Source organism: Boleophthalmus pectinirostris, unplaced genomic scaffold (genome assembly GCF_026225935.1).
Source record: "Boleophthalmus pectinirostris isolate CB_2022bp ecotype Guang Dong unplaced genomic scaffold, ASM2622593v1 HiC_scaffold_6, whole genome shotgun sequence".
In the NCBI taxonomy this organism is placed as follows: Eukaryota; Metazoa; Chordata; class Actinopteri; order Gobiiformes; family Gobiidae; genus Boleophthalmus; species Boleophthalmus pectinirostris.
Window position 1 is genome coordinate 3,396,492 of NW_026571447.1, and position 21,507 is coordinate 3,417,998.

The window sequence follows — 21,507 nt, forward strand, 5'->3', positions numbered from 1 at the left end:
AGTCCAGTCGAGGTTTGCCAAATCTTCTGTTCCATCAAAGTGACTGAGCTGAAGAGACGCAGAACTGACACAATAACAGACACCTGAAACAAACGTGCTCACGACCACACTCACTCTCCACATCATGTCAGCTCTGTCTCCAACAAACAGACTGTTGGTCAAATTTTCACCATGTGCATCACACACCTGTGTGACGGCACCTGTGTGACAGCACCTGTGTGACAGCACCTGTGTGACAGCACCTGTGTGACAGCACCTGTGTGACAGCACCTGTGTGTGTGAGATACAGTTTAAAAAGTGACTTTTATATTCGCATCTTGTGAGACTTTTACAGTCCATACACTCCTACACACGGGACAAACGTGTGTGTGTGTGTGTGTGTGTGTGTGTGTGGACACAGGACAAACGTGTGTGTGTGTGTGTGTGTGTGTGTGTGTGTGGACACAGGACAAACGTGTGTGTGTGTGTGTGGACACAGGACAAACGTGTGTGTGTGGACATGGGACAAACGTGTGCATGGACGCTTCACTCATCAAAAATGCACAAACCATATCAAAGCCTATGGGTATTATTTCATTCACTGATGTTGCACATGTGTGTGTTGTGGAGAGCAGTGCAGCTGTGTGTAAAAACACACACACATGTTGGTTTGGACTCTGAGGATGACTGTGGGTTGTGTCTGTTCTCTCCTTCATCACACCTGTCTCTCTCTTCATGCCCTCGTCTCCGCTCCCTGTCAAACTGCAAACTCCTTTGTGCAGATTTCATTGTTTCTTGTTCAGTACATGTAAAGAGTTCCATTACAGCTTCACTTTTACACACAGTCGAACTCCACACTCCACAGCAGCCTCCTCCCTGTCCACGGAGCGACAGGGGAGGAAGAGGAGCGACAGGGGAGGAAGAGGAGCGACAGGGGAGGAAGAGGAGCGACAGGGAGAGGAAGAGGAGCGACAGGGGAGGAAGAGGAGCGACAGGGGAGGAAGAGGAGCGACAGGGAGAGGAGCGACAGGGAGAGGAGCGACAGGGGAGGAAGAGGAGCGACAGGGAGAGGAAGAGGAGCGACAGGGAGGAAGAGGAGCGACAGGCGACAGGGGAGGAAGAGGAGCGACAGGGGAGGAAGAGGAGCGACAGGGAGAGGAGCGACAGGGACGACAGGGAGAGGAGGAGCGACAGGGAGGAGAGGAGCGACAGGGAGAGGAAGAGGAGAGGAGCGACAGGGGAGGAAGAGGAGCGACAGGGGAGGAAGAGGAGCGACAGGGGAGGAAGAGGAGCGACAGGGGGACATTAGAATGACTGGGAATGTTCTGTGGTCCAAATCAAACTCTGCGGGTGCGCGCTGTGGCTCTTCTCTCATTTAGTCAAATCATAAGAAACATCACATTTCTGGCCCATTTTTCATGGTGTTGTTGCTCTGGTCTTTTCAGAGTCAGAGGGAGCTCTCAAAACTCACTGCTTAAACACCAGGCCTGAATGAGCTTTGGTCAGAGACTTATTTCTGTCATGGAGCAAGTTGAGGCTTAAACTGGAGATGGAGCTGGTTTCAGCTCAGGATTTAAGGATAAGTCTGGATTTGTTAAGGCACTTTGATGGAATATCCTCTCCTGGTCTGTGATGAGGAAACAACATTATTACATGGCTCACAAGAGTCAGTTGAGCCTCCCTCCTTCTCTCATTTGCCTCTCATCTCTGTGGGTCAACAGACTCTGACACAGTCTCTCTGGTGCCCCCTGGTGGTGAGGCGCAGCAGGGTGCATGCGTGAGTACGCACGCTCTTGGGAAACTCCAAAGTAGGTGAAGAGGCCACGAGACATGCTCCTCAGTCCCTCACTCACAACAGAGACACGGAGGGGACAGGAGCACAGACAGGAGCACAGACAGGAGCACTGACAGGTGAGTGCAGTAAACTTTGACATGAATCTGTTTTATAGATGAGTTTAATATATTTATTTATTTTTATTATTTTTTATTTATTTATAGTTTATCTTTCAGTCTTCTCTCAAATTATGACTCACATTCCACCTTAAACTGCTCTTTGACTAACTGTTGTTCATGTTAGAACCTGTTGTTGCCTTAAATGTGCTGTTTTACTCTCACTATCTCCATGTGAGATCTTTAAGTGTGAAATGGACTAAGATGCATCTTTGTCAGTATTTCTCTTTTAAACACTCACACCTGACGTGTTTTAAAGAAGGCTCCCGTTAATACAAGTGTGTAGGCTTTTGTAGCAGGGCATTCTGAAAACACTGATTTCATTTCACTTTCAAGTCTCTCTCTTTTTTTTTTTTTTCATTTAAAAAAAATCAAAGTCAAATAAATGTGTGAGTGTGAGCACAGCTGCTCCCCACACAGAGCATGTGCTGCTCCATCCAGCTCCACTGTACTACTGTACTACTGTAGTACTACTGTACAACTGTAGTACTGCTGTATTACTGTAGTACTGCAGTAGTGTGTGACTCTAGGAGGCGGTGGTGCTGCGCTGTGGCGTCGTATGAGTGAAACAACAGTCTACGCTCTGTGTTTGTGTTGTTGTTTGCCTAATCTTCCTGGAGATCCCGCGGGTGCGATAGTGACCGGGATATGACCGGGATATGACCGGGTTATGACCGGGTTATGACCGGGTTATGATCGGGTTATGACCAGGATGTGACGGGCTGGAACACGCCGCGCTGAGGCTGCTGCTGGGCTCTTGCTGCTGCTATGGGTGATGACGAACTTCTTTGCAAAAGTGGCACTCAGATTTCTTGGCCTTCAGGGAGCAAGGTGCTTCTCCTCGCCAACACTAGTGGCCTTGGAAGACGCGGAGTGCACCATCCCAAACGGAAAATCCAAGGAGTTGTAAAGGAATCTGTGGGAGTACAAGGCGCGGAGGAAGAGGGAGACGCGGAGGCTTGAGGCAGGTGCTGCGCAGAAGAGCCAACAGACCCCCGCTTCCCTCTGTGACCCTGAATAATGTTCGCTTTTTAACAGACAAGACGGACGAGTTCAGTCTCTTCAGTCACTGGTACAAATCCCGGCGCTTGTGGAGACTCCATGTACCTGCTGCGCGTGGATGGATTTTCTTGTGTTTATATTAAAAATGGCCGGTGTAAGCAAGTTACAGTGTGGAGACGTCGTGTTGTCGTGTTTGGAATCACTTCGTCTGTGCGTAACTTTTCTCTTCTGAGGGACTATGTCAGACTGTCACCTGCGCCGCGTCGGAAATGCCGCAAAAGGCGCACGAAATCTTAGTTCACAAACATCCCCCGCGCACATGGGAGCTCCACATCCCTGCCACCCCTCGAAAATTCTGACCATGCCACTGTCCACCTCACGCTCACTTATAAAACGATGCTTAATGTGAAGGACAAAACAGGAAATAAATCACAAAATCAGATGTGAACGAGCTGCAAGAAACACAAATGTTCAAACCATTTCACTTTTGTCACTTTAGATTGACTCACATGCAGCGGGAAGAGGAAGCACAACTTTTGATCAAGTAAGAGTACTGTTACTTCAATTAAAAATATTACTCTGGTAGGAATACACATACACTGCAAGAAAAAGTACTCTGAAATATTGATGTTTGGAACTTTATTTATGCATTTTTTGTTATCTTGTCAAAAACAGATCTGGGGTTGTGTTTTGTTTCATTCACATGTTTGAGTAACACTTTATTATCAGTCTGTGTACATCTCCAAAGCTCAACATGCTCTGTTCCACCTTGTGATGTCATGAAGAGGTAGTTTTCAAGTGGACAGCTCCTTTTACCTTTTGTTTCAGAAATAAAAACGTCTGTTCCGGAGCTGAAATCATCCAAGTGATTCTAGTGAAGGTGTGTGGAGTTTAAAAACACAGTGGAGCACTTCCTGTATTCTCACATGTCGTCAAAAGGTGGAACAGTGTTTTCAGTTTGAGAGAAGAACTCAGCCTTAATGTGCAGAGTTTGAATGAAACAAAACACATCTCCAACTGTGTTTGTGTGAAGGAAACATGCTAGACAAGTGACTCATGAGTTACAGCCTGTTTGACCTGACCATGAGGAGTAGTAAAAAGTACTTGACATCAGAGCCTTACTTACCAGTTTTCTAGTTAAAGTTGATCCAGGTGACTGTACTGTAGCGTATCAAACTTTCCAAACAGCGTTCTTAAACAGGCAGTGTTGGGAAGATTACTTTTAAAATGTATTCCCCTACAGATTACAGATTACATACACCAAAATGTAGTAATCCATTAAATTACTTAAAGTGAGTAACATAATCTGAATACTTTGGATTACTTCATATTGTTATGCTTTTTAAAACGACATGAATGTACCAACCACGTCCTGAAAATTCTTGTTCTCTTCAAATTCTCTGTTGAGCAGAGGTCTTCGTGAATAAGAAAATGTTTGTTGTAGAGAAGCAAAGACCAGGAAATCTTAACCTGGGATGTTTTGTTTTGTCTGTTAAAAGAAAATAAAAAGCCCAGTCTTTACTTAAGCATATCAAAAATATTATTGATAGAGAAATGATTTTTATATGAGATCACTGCTGCCTTCAATTATGTTCACCTACTGTTAGTGTCATATTGTTTAGACCTGGTTTAGTCCTGGTTTAGTCCTGGTTTTAGACCTGGTTTAGTCCTACATTAGTCCTGCTTTAGTTCTGCTTTTAGACCTGGTTTAGTCCTGGTTTTAGTCCTGTTTAGCCCAAAACGTGAAAACCGGAAAATACCGCCATGTAATCTATTTATTTCAACAAAGTAACTGTAATCCAATTACCACTCACTGAAACAGTAACTGTAACTGAATACAGTTACTCATAATTTGTACTCTGATTATGTAATCCTGGTACATGTAATCTGTTACTCCCCAACACTGTAAACAGGTCATGACTTTTGTGCTCACACCAAACAGCCTCAGTCTCCTTAAAAAAGTGGAGCCTCTGGAAAATCAAGGTGTCATTCCATTTGAACAAAAGATCAATGTACACAGACAAACACTGAAAAGATGTAACCTGCTCAGTTAGTTTACCTTCTATGGAAGATCATTTGTTCCATCAGATTTTGAATTTTAAATACCACTGAATTGATCACTTTAGAATTTTTTAAATCTGAAAAAAATATTAAATTATTTTTATTCAGAATTGTAGTTTCTGAAATGTTATATATTTTTATATATATTTATATATTTTATACTTGTATACAATATATTTCAAACTCAAAATAAAAATTTCACCTTTTAAACATTCAGCACAGATATTTTCAAGTAGCCAGGCTGGCACCACCTAGTGTCTCCACTCAATTTCTTTTCTCTCCAGCAACTAGGTTAGAAATCAAAATACACTAGACCACAGGTGTACAACATGCGGCCTGGGGGCCAGATCCGGCCCTCCAAGACCTTTAATCTGGCCCTCGGCAGATTTTCTACTAAAATATTTTAATTCTATTTTTTATGAAATATTGTTAATTTTCTGCAGTACTGAGCATAGCAGCATCTCCAGCGTCTCTGTACGTGGCCCCTCCCACCAGAGCAGCACAAATGAAGACTTGTCTCTTTCCAAACGCTCTTAAAGGACGATCGTTTTGACTGTTGACCGTGACACCCTCATCAGAAAAATGTCCAACATGAGAAAAGTGGAGCCGAGTGCAGGATTTTACAACAAAAAAATTACTTATTCCTATTTATACAAGTTCATGTTAAACAAGTTCATATTAAAACATTGTGTTGAATTGGCATTTTTCTTAAAGTTTCAGGTTGTTCATAACATTATAATACTTTGTAAAAGAAAGAGTTCATCAATTAAAAAAGATTTCTGTAATAGATTTGTGTTTCTCTGCACAAATATTTGAACTTATTGTTATTTTTGGGGTTTATATGACATGAGTTTTCTGATCTGGCCTCTTTGGGATCAAAGTAGGTTGGATGCGGCCCCCAGACCAAAATGAGTTTGACACCCCTGGCCTAAATCATACCGAATTTGCAGCGAACATTTGTATGTGGAACACCATCAATGCAGAATCCCGATCCCTCGCTCCACTTTGGTTACGAATTTAAAAGTCAACACCAAAGCAAAAGGCACCAACTGTTCATCAAGAAACACCTTCCACTGCAAAGAGACCAAGACTTAATGTTGCTGTAAAACCACAAGAACAAGAAAGTGCAGCTCAGTGTGTTTGTCTTCTGCACCTCTCACTTAACAAACGGGACCCTGCTTTGATCCACATACAAAATGTTCACTACAAACTCGGGATGATCTAGACAGTCAAAGGTTTCCTTTTTTTTGTCTTTCCCATGGATCAATCTCCTCATCACCTTCGCCTTTCACTATTTTTCAATTCCGTTGGGAAGAGAAACAGTTTGAACAGAGGTTTGAGTCACACACATCTGATTCCCTTTTGCATCTATGGAGTTCGCAAACACATTTCTCAAGCCGTTTTCCACTGTTAGGATCCAACAACCACACAATTACAATGTCCAAATCCCAAAACTAAAATATGACAATATCAGAACCAGAAACAAAAGTGATATGGTTCAAAAGACTTGAAAAGATCAACTTTATCAATAGACACATCCCACTGGGAAAACAAACATGGAGGTTTGATGCTCACTTTTTCGGAAAATCCTTCCCAGTATGAATTACACAATGACCAGTAGTCCAAGATTCTTGATGCATCTATTGGCCGTTCTGTGGGCGGGGCTTACACTGAAGAAATCAAAGAGATGAGCTTTGGATGAGGTGAATTCTGACCAATCACATCGCTTCACTGCACCGTTTCCTGCTGTTACTAAGTTAAATGGGATCACTTTGGATCGATTGCTTCTGCCTTGGCATCTTGGATCTTCACTGCAAATTTTACACTCTGAATTTTGACTTTGAGGGCTTGAATATATTGTATTTGTGCTGAATATTTAAAAGGGTGATTTTTTATTTAGAATTTAAACACTTTGAAAATGTACACTTAACATTTCAGGAACTAAAATTCAGAATAAAAAGAAGTCAAACATGTTTTTTCAGAGTTAAAACATTTAAAACATAATCGACTTGAAACAATTTTAAGCTGAAGTAAAGATTTTTGGGGGAATATTTTTTATATCAATAAGTTTATTTATTTTATGTTTAAATATAGAGATTGTAGAACAACTGGATATATCGTTTATTTTGGATACATTTATGTTTTTCTGCTTTATTTCATGTTCAAAGTTTTTTTTAATTTTTATTCACATTATGTTTTATACATCACAAAACTGCTCTATATTTGTAGCCTGAATTTATTTTGAATTAAAAAATTTTGCGTACATGATCAATAACAAAGTGTTTTTTTTAGAGAGAAATGCTGAATAAATGCATCGTGTAACTTTAAAAAAAAAAAAAGTCTTTGAATATTGAGGATTTCAATATTGACCAAAATAATTGTGATAATGATTTGTTCCATAATCGAGCAGCTCTGATTCAAAGTGAGAAATTCAACGGCATTTAAAATTCAAAATCTGATGGAACAAATGATTTTCCAAAACCTTCATCACTCAGGACGAGGAGTGTGCAGAGCTCCATGCAGCCGTTTTACCACAATAACCTTTGTGTTTTTTTAAGCAGCAGATCAACCTGTGCTGGAGATTGAACTAAAAAAATCAGACAAACGATATATCAGTCCTGGTTCAGACCTAGTTTAGACCTGGTTTAGTCCTGGTTCAGTCCTTGTTCAGTCCTGGTTTAGTCCTGGTTCAAGTCCTGGTTCAGACCTAGTTTAGATGTAGTTCAGTTCTGGTTTAGACCTAGTTTAGACCTGGTTTAGTCCTGGTTCAGTCCTGGTTTAGTCCTGGTTTAGTCTTTGTTTAGACCTGGTTTAGTCTTTGTTTAGACCTGGTTTAGTCTTTGTTTAGACCTGGTTTAGTCCTGGTTTAGTCCTTGTTTAGTCCTGGTTTAGTCCTTGTTTAGACCTGGTTTAGTCCTGGTTTAGTCCTGGTTCAGTCCTTGTTCAGTCCTGGTTCAGTCCTGGTGTAGTCCTGGTTTAGTCCTGATTTAGTCCTGGTTCAGTCCTTGTTCAGTCCTTGTTCAGTCCTGGTTCAGTCCTGGTTCAGTCCTGGTGTAGTCCTGGTTTAGTCCTGGTTTAGTCCTTGTTCAGTCCTGGTTCAGTCTTGGTTTAGTCCTGGTTTATTCCTTGTTCAGTCCTGGTTTAGACTTGGTTTAGTCCTGGTTTAGTCCTTGTTCGGTCCTGGTTTAGACTTGGTTTAGTCCTGGTTCAGACTAGGATTCATATTTATTGACATTTACTGACATATTCTTATTTTTTTATTATTATTTTTAAATAAATAAAGTAAATATTTGTATTGGTCATATAATAGACTCAGTGTCGTAACACACCTGACCCGCAAACCCCACCTGTAGTTTTATTGTTGCTACCGAAAAGTGAATTTCATTTGAGATCGATCAAGTATTTATCTCTCTGCCTCCTCTGTTTCTTCTACTTTTCCTTTCCCTCTCCGTCCTCTCTCCCTCTCTGTCCTCTCATCCTCTTCCTCTCTTCCTCTCTCTGTCCTCTCAGGATGGATGCCGAGCTGAGGCCCAGACAGTTTTTTTTTCTGCATCTCTGGTGTGGAGCCCTTTCCGTGGCAGTAATCGTCATGGCAACAATGTTAATAACAACAAAACCCCCATCAGCACCACCTTCACCAACACCAGCACCGACAACGACAACAGCCAACCAGAATACTACTTCTCGGGTCAGTGTTCTCCCTGTGTCACTGTGAGGAGGTTGTGGGTTAGACTCCTGAACGTGCATGAACTTATGTCTTTGTGTCTCTGTGTGTTTTTTACAGGAAAAAAACTTTCCAGTCATACAAGGTCCACCAGGTCCACCAGGTCCACCAGGTATTAAAGCTGCACTATGTAACTTTTCTGACAGGGTGACCAAACGTCCATTTTTCCCCGGACATGTCTGTTTTCTGCGTCCTGTCCTGGGCGTGCAAATGTCCGGGTTTTCATTACCTTTCATTGGGGGCATTAAACCGAGCGTCTGAGTCTGTGACTCAGAAGGAGCGAGACACAAACAGTTGGTCAGTCTGCAACATACTGAAGCACAAATGTGTATTTAACAATGACTTGTACAAGAAATTCTCAGTTTTCCATCCCGGTCGGGACAAGTGGGAGGCCATGTGCCCCGGGTGCGAAGTGAGATTACAGTGTCCCTCGTTTATCGCTGGGGTTAGGTTCTAAAATAACCTGCGATACGTGAAATCCGCAAAGTAGTCAACTTTATATTTTACAATTATTTATTCTATCTGTGTTAAGGCTGTAAAACCCCTCAGCACACACTTTATACACTTTTCTCAGACAGGACAGTTACAGCCCTTTTTACTTCCTTCTTAAAACTTATTGCTGCTGTCGTCCTTTTGTTATTTTCCTCCTTCTTTATGTAACGAACCCAAGATTCATTTATTCCGTAATAGAGCCCCACAACGCAGAGTCCTGCACGGGTTCATTTTTGGAGACCCGCAGTAAAACACCGCACCCGCCCGTTAACCCATGATTATATCAGACTTTTGCGCTGCCACGAACTGAACCAAGACTAAACCAGGACTAACCCAGGACTAACCTAGGACTGATTCCAGGACTGAAGAGGAGGATTAAACCAGGATTGCAGTGTACACAATATAATAAGTTGATCCACTAGTGTCTATTAATACTTTACCAATTAGTAATGTTTTGCTGATGTGGACACGGTGCTTGAGCTTCGTGCTCCTCAAAGTCCTCGTCCAATTCCGGGTCCAACACATGCGGCTGAACTCGCTGTATCTCCATGATGAATAAAAGTTTATTCTTAACACTATCAGGGTGCACGCCTGTCTCCCCCTTCCTCTCTGAGATCCCTGGATGAGCAATAGTCCGCCTTTCATAGTTCCTGGTCTGTGACTGTCTCCAAGAAATCAGTAAGATTTCATAACTATTGTGTAATGAATGTTCCAAAACCCAAATTGTGCTTGTTTATGTGCAGAAGATACAACGTGAAAATACTTATTTTGCATGAGATGGGCCCTTTAAATTTCCTCTCGTACCGGAGCCAGAACATGTACAGCTTATTTGTTTTAAGGAGGAGACCACTTGGATATGTGCTCCTAAAACCGATACATATCCGATCTTTTGACATGCGACTTCAGCCTGAACGTCCAGGTCACATTCATCCCGCCTACACGTCAGGCTCGGAGTCTAGTCAATGGAGGGAAAGTGAGGATAGTGAGTTTGTTAATATTTGGGTTATCGCTATATTCAGGCCAAATGTTTTGAAATGATTGCCAAAGAAATGCACCAGCGCAGCTACAGGTGGTCCTGACTCCAATGTCAACGAAACATAAAGAGCCTGCGAGTCGAATACAACAAGGCTAAAGACTCAAACAAACGAAGCAGCCATGGACGTGTAACCTGTTCATTTTTTTTGGGAGACAAGTCATGTCCTCCAGTGTGCATGCGGGACACTTTTGTGGCACTTTTTGAGCTCACATACAAGTCACATTTAATTGGAAATGTGAAAGACCACCAAAAAATTGGATTTCACCCACAGCGTTGGGCTCATGGATTTATAATTAAAACTGGATGAGCCCCTTCCCCCCTTTGTCTCTCAGCTCCGGGAGCTTGGGCCCAGAGAGAATTCTCCCACAGAGTGCAATGCATTTTGGGAATTCAAACTGCCCGTGTTCTCACAGGGCATCAACAGCTTTCAAAATATTCGGATTTCACAAAAAAATCTGAATTGAGCATTAAGCCCTGCAGTCTGAATGTAGCCTTTGAAATTTGTGAATACTATTTTAGATCTCAAACACAACAGGACTCCAGGCACCCCAAAGAAGAAAAAAAGAGTACAAGGAAATTTGCACGAGGAAAAATATAGTAAAAGGCCTTTATTTAAATGGCCAAAGCCAACATGTTTCGACTTTAACTGGTCTTCATTCATTAAGCCCTGATGAAGACCAGTTAAAGTCGAAACATGTTGGCTAAAGGCCTTTTACTATATTTTTCCTCGTGCGATTAAACTTTTTCTATTTCTTTGGGGTGCCTGGAGTCCTGTTGTGTTTTAGTTTTGATCCTTTTTCCAAGAGCACCCTCTACCTCAGGGGTGCTCACACTTTTTCATCATGTGAGCTACTTACAAAATGACCAAGTCAAAATGATCTGCCTAATACAAAGCCAAGCAAACTGCACTGAAACACTCTGTGCCCCTTTTTTTGGACCCTCACCCACAGTTTGAGAACCCCTTCTTTAAGAGAACTTCCTCTGGCACTTTACACAAAACTGTGAAAAAAGTGAAGGAAGATTTTTAAATCTGTTTTTTAAAGTTCCAAACTGGAGTTTCATTCTTTTCTGGTTTTGCAGTGATATTTACCAGCCTCTGCACGTTTACCAAACCAAACGCACATCGTGACAAACACAGAAGCATTTGTGCACTTTTGTTAGACAAACTTCAGCCAAATGTGGCAGTAGGTCTGTTCTGTAGATCCGCTCTATGCTGTAGACCTGCTTTGTGCCAACACTCTAATACAAATTTAAACTCGTTTTTGCTTCACGTTTGGTCTTGCTCTTCTAATCAGCGCGCACTGTGGGAGGGGCTTGTGTTCGCTGTACGCAGGAAGGAGCGAGAGCGTGAAAAGGCGAGGGGCGGCGTGCTGACGTGAGGCAGATGGACAGGTAGAATGTTTAGGAAGTTGAACCTGCCCTGTGATGCCCGCTGGTACACGAGGGCACACGCTGTTGCAGACGAGCCGTGCATAGGGAGCGTGTGTGTTTGTGATGTGACGTAGAGTCTCTGCGGGTTTCAAATGAGCGCACAGATCGCACTGAGACGCCCCACACGCTCCTGCACCCGCTACAAGTTTATTACCAACAGCAGCGGCCGTAACGAAATATGATCGCACTTGTTGAGTGTCAGAGCTTGAGTGAGAGACAAGACCGAGTCCAAACGCGAGTCCGAGACGAGACACAGTGATCTACCCACACGACATTGGCGATCGACTGGTAGATCGCGATAGACGTATTGAGCAACCCTGCTCTACCTTCCCCAATGATTGGAACACCTGCAGTAAACAGCCACACCTTTGTTTGTTCTGTACTATTTTAGATCTATTTTCTTTTTGCAGCTTTTAACAGCAGTGTTCCTCCATCTACAGCTCCTTCACTGTCCTACATCCAGCTCATCCCAGGTAAGTCCTGGTTTAGTTCTGGGTAAAACCTGGTTGAGTCCCAATTAAATCTGGGCTTAGTTCTAGCTAGGGATGGGCATGATTAGTCGATTAATCGATAATTGATCATTAAGAATTTCACTGATTACGCTCATTTTTAATCCACAATCTAAATGTAGGTTGCTGTGCATAGTGTAGCGTGTGACCAAACAGGTGTCAGTACATGTGTGTCTCTGCTCTCAGAAGGAGCGAGACACAAACAGTCGGTCAGTCTGCAACGTGCTGAAGTGCAAATGCGTATTTAACGATGACTTGTACAAGAAATTCCACACTTTCCATTCCGGTTGGGACAAGTGGGAGGTCATGTGCACAATTTACAAAGCATCACATATGTTTCAGTGTCCAGTGGGAAAAAGTTCACCAGGACACTGAAAAACATGAAAAAAGTTTTGCCAGGTGAGAGTAGCACAATGCCGATGACAAGTCCCCGCCCCCCTCCCCCCGTACGCTGTCCTGGTTTTAACAAACTCAAATATGGTCACACTAACCTGTATTCCACTGAGTTGTGTCCATTAATCCAACAGAAGTTGAACCACATCAGCGACACAAGAACTGTTTTTTTTCTTTGCTTAGTTTATGCAAATGAGCCATGTGGTTTCGTTTCTGTGAGACTTGCACAAAGCTGCATTAAACATTATAATGTCAAACGGGCTGATGTGGCTCTAGAGTCGTTACGGTTTATATGTCGTAAAGTTGAATTTATTTATGCAGATTAGTAGTGCAGATAGTAATAATAATTATGATCATTTTAATATAAAAACGTTAATGATTAATCGATAATTGATCGTTAATTCTCCCGGCGATTGATTAAGAAAATTCAATCGAATGCCCATCCCTAGTTCTAGCTCTTAGTTTGGTGAAGTCCCAATTTTGTGCTGGTTTAAGCTTTGGCACTAGTCTAGATCTGGTTAAGTCCAGGCTCAGTCCTGGTTCAAATCTGGGCTAGTCCCAAAACGAGACTAAAGTAAGTTAGATATAGATAGGCCTCAGTTTGCTTGATGTGATGTCTGTTGATCCAACCTGGTTCAACCCTGGTCTAGTCCTGGTTGAGCTCGGGTCCAGGTCTTAGTCCTCGTCATAGACTGTATATAAATGGACATATCTAACCTGCTGGTTGCCGTATTCAAATAGGAAGTGAACATGGCCGCACATCTAGCTCTGTTGACTTGTCATTTTGGTCTTAAAATGTTCGTATTAACCACTCTGCCTGATCTGTTTTTTTTTTTGTTTGTTTTTTATTTCATTATTTTGTTCTTAAATCAACATATGAACATTAATAACAAACAGATCAGGAACTTTCCCAAGGTCGCTCCTGCTACTGTTAGCAACAGGTTTGATTGACAGCATTACTAAGCACCTGTCCCCTGCCAAACCAGCGGAGCAGGCGGGAAGGGGCATTACCTTCAACAACCTTGCTCTGGATTGGCTCTTTGGTTGCTATGATACTCATGTCGTAATTCCAAATAGGCTCCAAATCTGCCGCTATAGCTGCTCATTGACAACATGATGTGATCATGTGATGTTACACTCACTTCTTTATACAGTCCAGACTCCTGTCTAGTCCTGGTCTAGTTCTGGTCTGGTCCTGGTCCAGTCCTGGTCTTGCCTGGGACTAGGCCTGTAATGATAACCAATAAATCAATAATTCACATAACTTTTAACAAGCTCAATAAATTCTACTAGCACTTTTGTTTGTTTTCCTCGTCTCTCTCTCGCTCTATCACAGAGTCTGATGTCAAGAGGCTTCTATCGCTCTCCACTGACTCCTCTCGTTTCCTCAGCGTAATGACGCTTGAACCAGCGTGTCAGCATAGACTGTATAGACCATGGATCCATGGTATAGACGGATTATTAGTTATTATTTAGACAGAGTGCAGAAAGTGCTGCTGTCTGTGTTGTTCACATGAAGCCGCAACGCGAGCGCCGCCGTCAGAGCACCAAAACAGTTCATCTGTATTAGAGATGCGCGGATGGGCTGTTTTTTCATCCGCAACCACGACACAAAACTCATCATCCGCCCGCTGTCCATTTTGGCACCGAAGGTTTTCAAAACCACACCCGCCCGCCATCCGCCGATTGATTTTAGATTTTAGAACAATCATACAGCAAACAAACTAAGGAGCCTCGATAAAAATGCAAATTCTATAGCTCATTCATTCCAAAATTCTCTCAGCGTGTATGTTCACATTCTTAATTGTCCGTAACAACCCCAAACTTACCTGGTTTTCTTACGCAGCTAATTAATTGGCAACGTTTTCCGACTAGGCTATTTTTGAAACCTTCTTGCCTTCGTGTTGGATGTTGTTACATTCTGAACATTCTGCCATTGCCCGATGTTATTTCAAAGTCATAGCCTCACTCCATCGGTCTTTCTTTAAGTTTTAAATCCCCCGAGTGGCAGTCTACGCTATAATGTCTGCGTGTTTTAAAATATAACTGATATCGAAACAAAACAGACAGATCATCTCATCCAGATGAACCTTTATTGAAATCAGGCAATGCCCTCTTTATATTCCAATTGAAATAGGCAAGAAAAAATATGCATAACTAAATAAATCTGGCCCTATAGCCACTTATGTGTTGGCAAACAGCTGAAATAAATTAGAAATAATAAAATAAACTGCATATAATATGTGCCTCGTAAACCTTAGGCATCAATGACCCGACACAACCTGAACCTTCAGAACATAAAAACGAGGTCAAATGGGCTAATTAAGGACATGACGTACACTTCATACTACAAGCATAAACAATGACACTCGTCTTTTCAAATGTAGGTAACAATACTAACAATAACTTTTTTTTTTTTTGTAGTAGTTAAACCGCCACCCGCCCGAATTTAATTAAAATATAATTTTTCGTCACGTCATCCGCCCAACCCGCGGATTAACCGCGGATACCGCGGTTAATCCGCGCATCTCTAATCTGTGTGTGACAAAACAAGTCACAATGCCAAATCAACACTAGTGAGTGGGACACGTCTCAACGGCCACATGCATCAAATGGAAAGAAATGGCTCAAGCAGCCGACATACACCCGTACCCGATCGACACAACTCGCCCCCCGGAGAGCCCGAAACCTGCTGCAATCCCACAAGACTGTTTGTTTAAATGTTTAAATCCTCAAATTGTCTAAAAGTGATCTTTGTCAGACTGAGCCTCGCCGCTCTGAGCCGCGCTCGCTCCACTCTAGCAGCTCTCACTCTGATTGGTTCAAAGGCTCCACACCGTGCATGTTACAGACGTCACACGGGTGGGAGGAGCTCGCCTGGACTGAGGAAGTAAATGTGGAAGAGAAAATTATTTTTGGGCCCATGTGCCAATGAGCACAGGCCACTGAAAACAATACAACACCATCTTGGATTCATCTTCCAGATTTGATTAGAGTTCTGTGGTTCAGCTCCACTCAAATGAAACAGTTACAGGAATGAATTTGGAGTTAGGCTCTATATTATGAAGAGGATTCTTTTTTTTTTTTTTTGACGGACAAAACAACGAAAGGTTAATATGAACATTTTAAGACCAAAATGCCGAGGCTCACAGCAGCAGCCACGGAGAGATGAGACCCAATATTCTAATGGAAGTCAGTGACTAAAATCACTTTTAAGGGCAATTTTGTTACAGAGACATAATAATCCATTTTATTTATTGTTTTGGTTGTGTTTGGTTCAACAGTGGTTTATTCAAGTGCATTTTTGTTAACAAGTCCTTGCTGTGAGACAGACTACATTAGACTAGTCCTGTGTTAACAAGTCTATTTTATTTAGGCCTATTGTTTTTGGTTGTTTTGCAGTTTCTGTCTTAAATGTTTTGTTGTTTTGTCAATATTATTGTTTATCAAAATATTGTCTTGTTCAATTAATCATCTAGCAAAATTTGTTATTGTTACATTCCTAGATAGGAACTCCTGGAAACTGGACAATGACTTGTCTGCAGATCTGGCGTGCGATGCCTGCTCTCTGGTCTATAACAACAACTCCATCCACTGCAGAAGGAAGGGTCTGTACCTGGCCTACGCCCAAGTCAAATTCCACTCTGATGAGCAGAATTGGTCCTTCACCCTGAAAAAAAATGGCTTCAAAGGCGAGACGACGGAGCGGACTTTGTTCCAAATTGATGGTCCAAAGTTGCAGAACAGTAGTTTTGCGATGAAGGTGGTGAGTCTTCAGAAGGAGGACAGCATCAGCCTGATAATCGATGGAAAATATTCTTATGAAAAGACATTTTGGGGAGTGATCCAACTACAGCATATAGGCAGATAAGAACACCATTAACAAATCCATCCAGTGTCCAGTGTAGTCTTCCAGAACAGCAAGAATACCCACCTTCATGCCTTTGGTGGACCTCTGAACTGGGTCTGTCTGTTAAAAGAGGACAGACGGACAGACGGACTCCAATATGACCAGTACTGCCAATAAGCATTCCTGTAGTTTTGATTTGTACAAACATGTTCAGAAATGGGATTCTTGTATTACCGTAATTTCCGGACTATAAACCTCTACCTTTTACTCACACTTTGAACCCTGCGGCTTAAACAACAATACGAGAAATATATGGATGGATTATTTGTTTATCACCATAGCGGATGTGCGCAGCCTGAGTGCAGAAAGCGCCGCTGTCTGTGCGCTTACCATGAAGTTGCAGGGTTATCTAGCGACGTTGTCAGCACTAAAACAGATTATCTCCGTGCGATGAAATAAGTTATGATGCTAAATGCACATTAGTGAGTGGGATACGTCTTTAAATGCCGGTGAGTGCGTAAATGACGAGAAAAAATGTTTCAAACTTCAGTAGTCGGACTTCCGCTCATACCTGATCGATACACCACCTGAAATCTGCTGAAATCCTACAAGACACTGACATGATACCAGACAGGACAGAGACTCTTTCTGTAGAGCGCCAAGTGACGGGGTGCAGGAGCGAGACAGAAAGGTGAAAGAGATGATTCGTAGATGAAGATGCTCGTTTGATTGTGCTTTGAACAGTTATTTTGCGCTTCATACACACACCGTCCGTCCTCATGGAAATCACGCAAAGAAAAGCAGATGATGCAGATTTTAAAGGTTGTATGAGGATTTTTTTGTTTGTTTGTCCATTTCAAATTGTCAATGAAAGTTTAAAATACCGTTACAGAGATTCAGCAGCCTTGTAATTATGATGACCAAAAAAAAAAAAAAGAATGAAAATCCATCAACTGGACGTGTTGAGGCCAGATAAACATCAGCCAATAGAAAACGAGGCTGCCTCATTTTCTACTGGCTGTTAGGTTACCAATAAAACTCCCTACGTTCTCGGATTTTTTTAACTGTAGCTTCCTTGCATTTCACACAAACTTTGTTGCGATGGCGGCAAAAGAAAGTCAGTTTTTGAGGTTGCTGAAAGACGAAGAGAAGGAGAAAATGAGCAAAGCCAAACTGAGGTGATTCTTGGAGATCTCTTCCAGCGATTGCGCGAATGAAGCAGACGAAGGGTCTAAAAACTGACGCATCGGTCACTAAATTATTTCTAGACAGGTCACTTCAACTGTAATTCTTGAATGTGCACGGCTGTAAACAAGTGTGATTTCTAGAGTAAAGAGGTGGGAGGAGGTGTTTCTACTGAGGGAGCAGTGGAGGAGGAAGGTGGTGTCACACATGCACAACATTTGAAAAAGTTCTGTCGCTGTATTTCTTTTTCCTTAAAAATCCTCTACACAACCTTTAAGTTAAAGGCAACTGATGTGACTGTGGGAGAAGGAAATCGAGCTGCTGCACGTGAGCTCGGCGTCAGCGAGTCGTTTCTGAGACGTTGGCGATGGCAGCATGACGAAATGACTCAAAAAAAAAAAAAAAAAAAAAAAAAAATCGACAAAAGCTTTCAGACGGGATAAAAGCAGACAGCTCCAACTTGAAAACGTTCTTGAAGACGTGGATACCTGCGGCTTATAGACAAACATAAATAAATAAATCTTAAAATTTAGTTGATGCGGCGGATATTCAGGTGCGCTCAGTAGTCCGGAAATTACAGTCGTTTGTCAGTTTGTCTTTTTGTCATTTTGTGTGGATGTATTTAAAATGTGAGCTTTGAACAGAATCACATTATTAAAACAAATTCCAAATCCAATTAAAAGTGCAACGCTTGTCAGAAAAATTACAATTGAACATTTTTCCCAAATTGTTGAGCTCAGGGGCAGTATGTGGCCTTTTAAACCTTAATCCGGCCCACCAAACTTGAATAAATTATAATAATAAACCTTGTGAAGGTTTTTTTTTTTTTTTCCTGCAATTCTGGTGTTTCCTAATACACACATAAGGAATCTCGGACCATGTTTGATTTTACAGTGGGATGTGTCTATTGACAAAGTCATTCTTTTTAGGTCTTTTGAACCATATCACTTTTGTTTCTGGTTCTGATATTGTCATATTTTAGTTTTGGGATTCGGACATTGTAATTGTGTGGTTGTTGGATCCTAACACCAGAAAACGGCTCGAGAAATGTGTTTGCAAACTCCATAGATGCAAAAGGGAATCAGATGTGTGTGACTGTAAACCTCTGTTCAAACTGTTTCTCTTCCCAACGGAATTGAAAAATAGTGAAAGGTGAAGGTGATGGGCAGGATTGATCCACAGGAAGGACCAAAAAGGAAACATTTGACTGTCTAAATCATCCTGATTTTGCAGCGAACATCCTTCCCAGTATGCATTGCACAATGACTGGAAGTCTGAGATTCTTGATGCGTGTATAGATGGCGGACTCTAGATACATCGACCTTTGTTGAGGTGTGGCGTATTATGTTGCATTCATGTGGTGTCGAAAGATCCGACTTGCCGTTGTTTTTCCGACATGAGACGCGTGTGAATTGTGAATCATGTGAAGTCATTTTTTACGATCATTCCGACATCACATGAACGCATCCTGAAAATGGCCACAACAAAACTAACTCCAGACTTTGGATGGTCTGGATAAAAAGGGACACCAACAACACTGTTCCCACTGAAATCAAAAGTGAGTTTCTCTGCTATTATGTAAAAATGCATTTACATGTTACATGTCATTTCTGTTCAGCTGTGCAGGTACATGTAACTGTACGTTCTCATTATAAACTATGTGCACCAGATCAAATAGAACGCGTTGCTGGCAGACTGGCACGCTGTCACTGTTCCGTTCTGACGCTGGTCGTTGTTGAGTTTTGGGGACACACAGTGAACTGAAGTAGATCTGCATTTTGTACCGTTTTTGAAATAAAGAGTCAGGAGGAGAACTTTCAGTGCTTTAAAATAGTAAATGTTAGTCAGAATTTTATAAAAGCTGTATTTTATTAATTTAATTTTCAGTGTTTTAAAAGTAATTTCAGTAAACACTGTGGGACTTGAAAAACAGATATTTTGTTGTAATGCTTTGTAATGATTTTCTATTGAAATTCAAGCTCAGGTTTTCTACATATCCCATGTTATTTTTTTTCTTTTATGAGGTGGATTACCAAAACACTTCATCCCTCTGGTCCTGTTCCAGCCCTTCTGTCAAATTTTAGAACCCTTTGTGGCCCACGAGTCAAAAAGTTTGCCCAGCCCTGTCTTATATTACATATATATTGCTGTACACCATATTCCACTCAGGGGCCCAAAGTCTCTCCCTCCTTTACCGGTCAAACTCATATGTCTTATTTAAACCCTGGATTGTGAATTTGTGTATATTTTACTTGAATTGTGTGTCGTTGTTTTTTTTATTATTTCTATAATAAAATGTATTTTTATAATTTCTTAAAGATGCCTCTTTCTTTGGACTTAATTTTGGTTCAGTTGTCAGTAAAAGTGTTGGTAACCCTTTCTTTTACTGTCCCCTAATTACTATGTGTCTACCAGGTAATAACAAGGTAAAAAAGAGAAGTTACATGGTACCTAACATGTAAAAAATAATGATAACTACCAAGTAAATGATAAGTAATTGCCTAGAAATATGTCAAGTATTACTATGAAATAACTTTGTACTAATGGGTAATTATTGGTGCTTTATGATGGTAACTGCAGAAAACTAATGATGAAATTACTCTGTAAAAAGAGATAACATACTACCCATTTACCTGGTAGTTTACTCCAATATCACACCATATCAAGTTACTAGTTTATGTGCTGTTTTGATTTGTAATAACTGCACAAAATCGAGCAATTTCCAGGAAAGATTAGTAATGTTTCAAAGAAACTACATCCTCTGTTTGTCTTTACTTTCAGGGTAACACTGCAGAATGTAGGTAGTAAAGGTTTACCGTATTTTCTGCACTGTCTTTAAATGGTCTATGTTTTCACAAATAAACCGCACTGGACTTGAAAGGAAACACAACAGTTGGATGGGTCAGTGGAACTTTGTTTGGCACGTTCACGGTGACTCAGCACCCTTCCTACACGCCACAACCGAACAAAGTGCAGTCTGGGACCGCTGGAATGTTGGCATTAATTTTATTTACTTGGTGAAGGCTTTGATGGTTGGAATGAACACCGTGGTGACTTCAGACTTCTCCTGTACTTACCATGTACTTTCCAATCTGCAAGAATTAAGAATATACATCCTACTGGCAATGTTTGAGCAGGTGTTTTGTCAGGTAAGTACTACATATAATCAGTTAGTAGTGTTTTAAACAAACTACATCTGTTATTCCTCTTTACTTTCAGGGTCCTTCATAGTTATAACAGTTTTTCATTGTTGTTTCCAGTTAATTACAAATAGGACTGCTGCTTTTTCAGCCCCTACCCATTTATTGTGTGATTATATGTCATACTTACCTGACAAAACAACTGCTCAAACAATGCCAGTAGGATGTATCGTCTTAATTCTTGCAGACTGGTAAGTACAGGAGAAGTGTGAAGTCACCATGGTGTTCATTCCAACCATCAAAGCCTTTACCATCTGCAGTGTTACCAGGCTACACATGTTTATTTACCAAGTAAATAAAATTAAACTGAACTGTAAAAGAAAGTCTGGGTTCTTTCTACTGTATTACCCACTTCTTACTAAGCAATTCAATTATGTTATTAGGTTCTTTGTTCAGACCAAGAGTTTGTTTTCATGTCTGACAGTTTGGACTGTTCACTAGTGCTCTTCCTCAGAGTGGTCTCGTGATGTTGCTGTGACGTATCGGTCAGCTGATTTATACAGGTTTTTAAACCCGGTCAGTTGATTTAAACCTGTTTAAATCAACTGATCAGACACGTCACAGCAACATCACGAGACCACTCTGAGGAAGAGCACTAGTGAGCAGTCCAAACTGTCAGACATGAAAACAAACTCTTGGTCTGAACAAAGAACCTAATAACATAAATTATCGGAAGACCAAATAAACCTCATTGG

The 21,507-nt window shown here is 41.4% G+C and overlaps 1 protein-coding gene across 4 annotated transcripts; it reads left to right on the top strand.

Moving 5' to 3' along the window:
* Positions 1-1,807: 1,807 nt before the first annotated feature.
* On the top strand, positions 1,808-19,930 carry LOC110170138 (uncharacterized). 4 transcript variants are annotated; one of them, XM_055163821.1, is made up of 6 exons: positions 1,834-1,890; positions 3,431-3,475; positions 8,503-8,680; positions 8,777-8,828; positions 12,086-12,148; positions 16,084-19,930. In XM_055163821.1, the coding sequence occupies exons 2-6, from the start codon at positions 3,441-3,443 to the stop codon at positions 16,446-16,448; spliced, it is 693 nt and encodes a 230-aa protein (XP_055019796.1). In that variant the 5' UTR covers positions 1,834-1,890; positions 3,431-3,440; the 3' UTR covers positions 16,449-19,930. The 4 variants fall into 4 exon arrangements, with proteins under 4 accessions (XP_020791426.1, XP_055019796.1, XP_055019798.1 ...); XM_055163823.1 differs by having other exon boundaries at positions 1,843-1,890; positions 12,116-12,148; XM_055163822.1 differs by having other exon boundaries at positions 1,843-1,890; positions 8,777-8,819.
* The last annotated feature ends 1,577 nt before the right edge of the window (positions 19,931-21,507 follow it).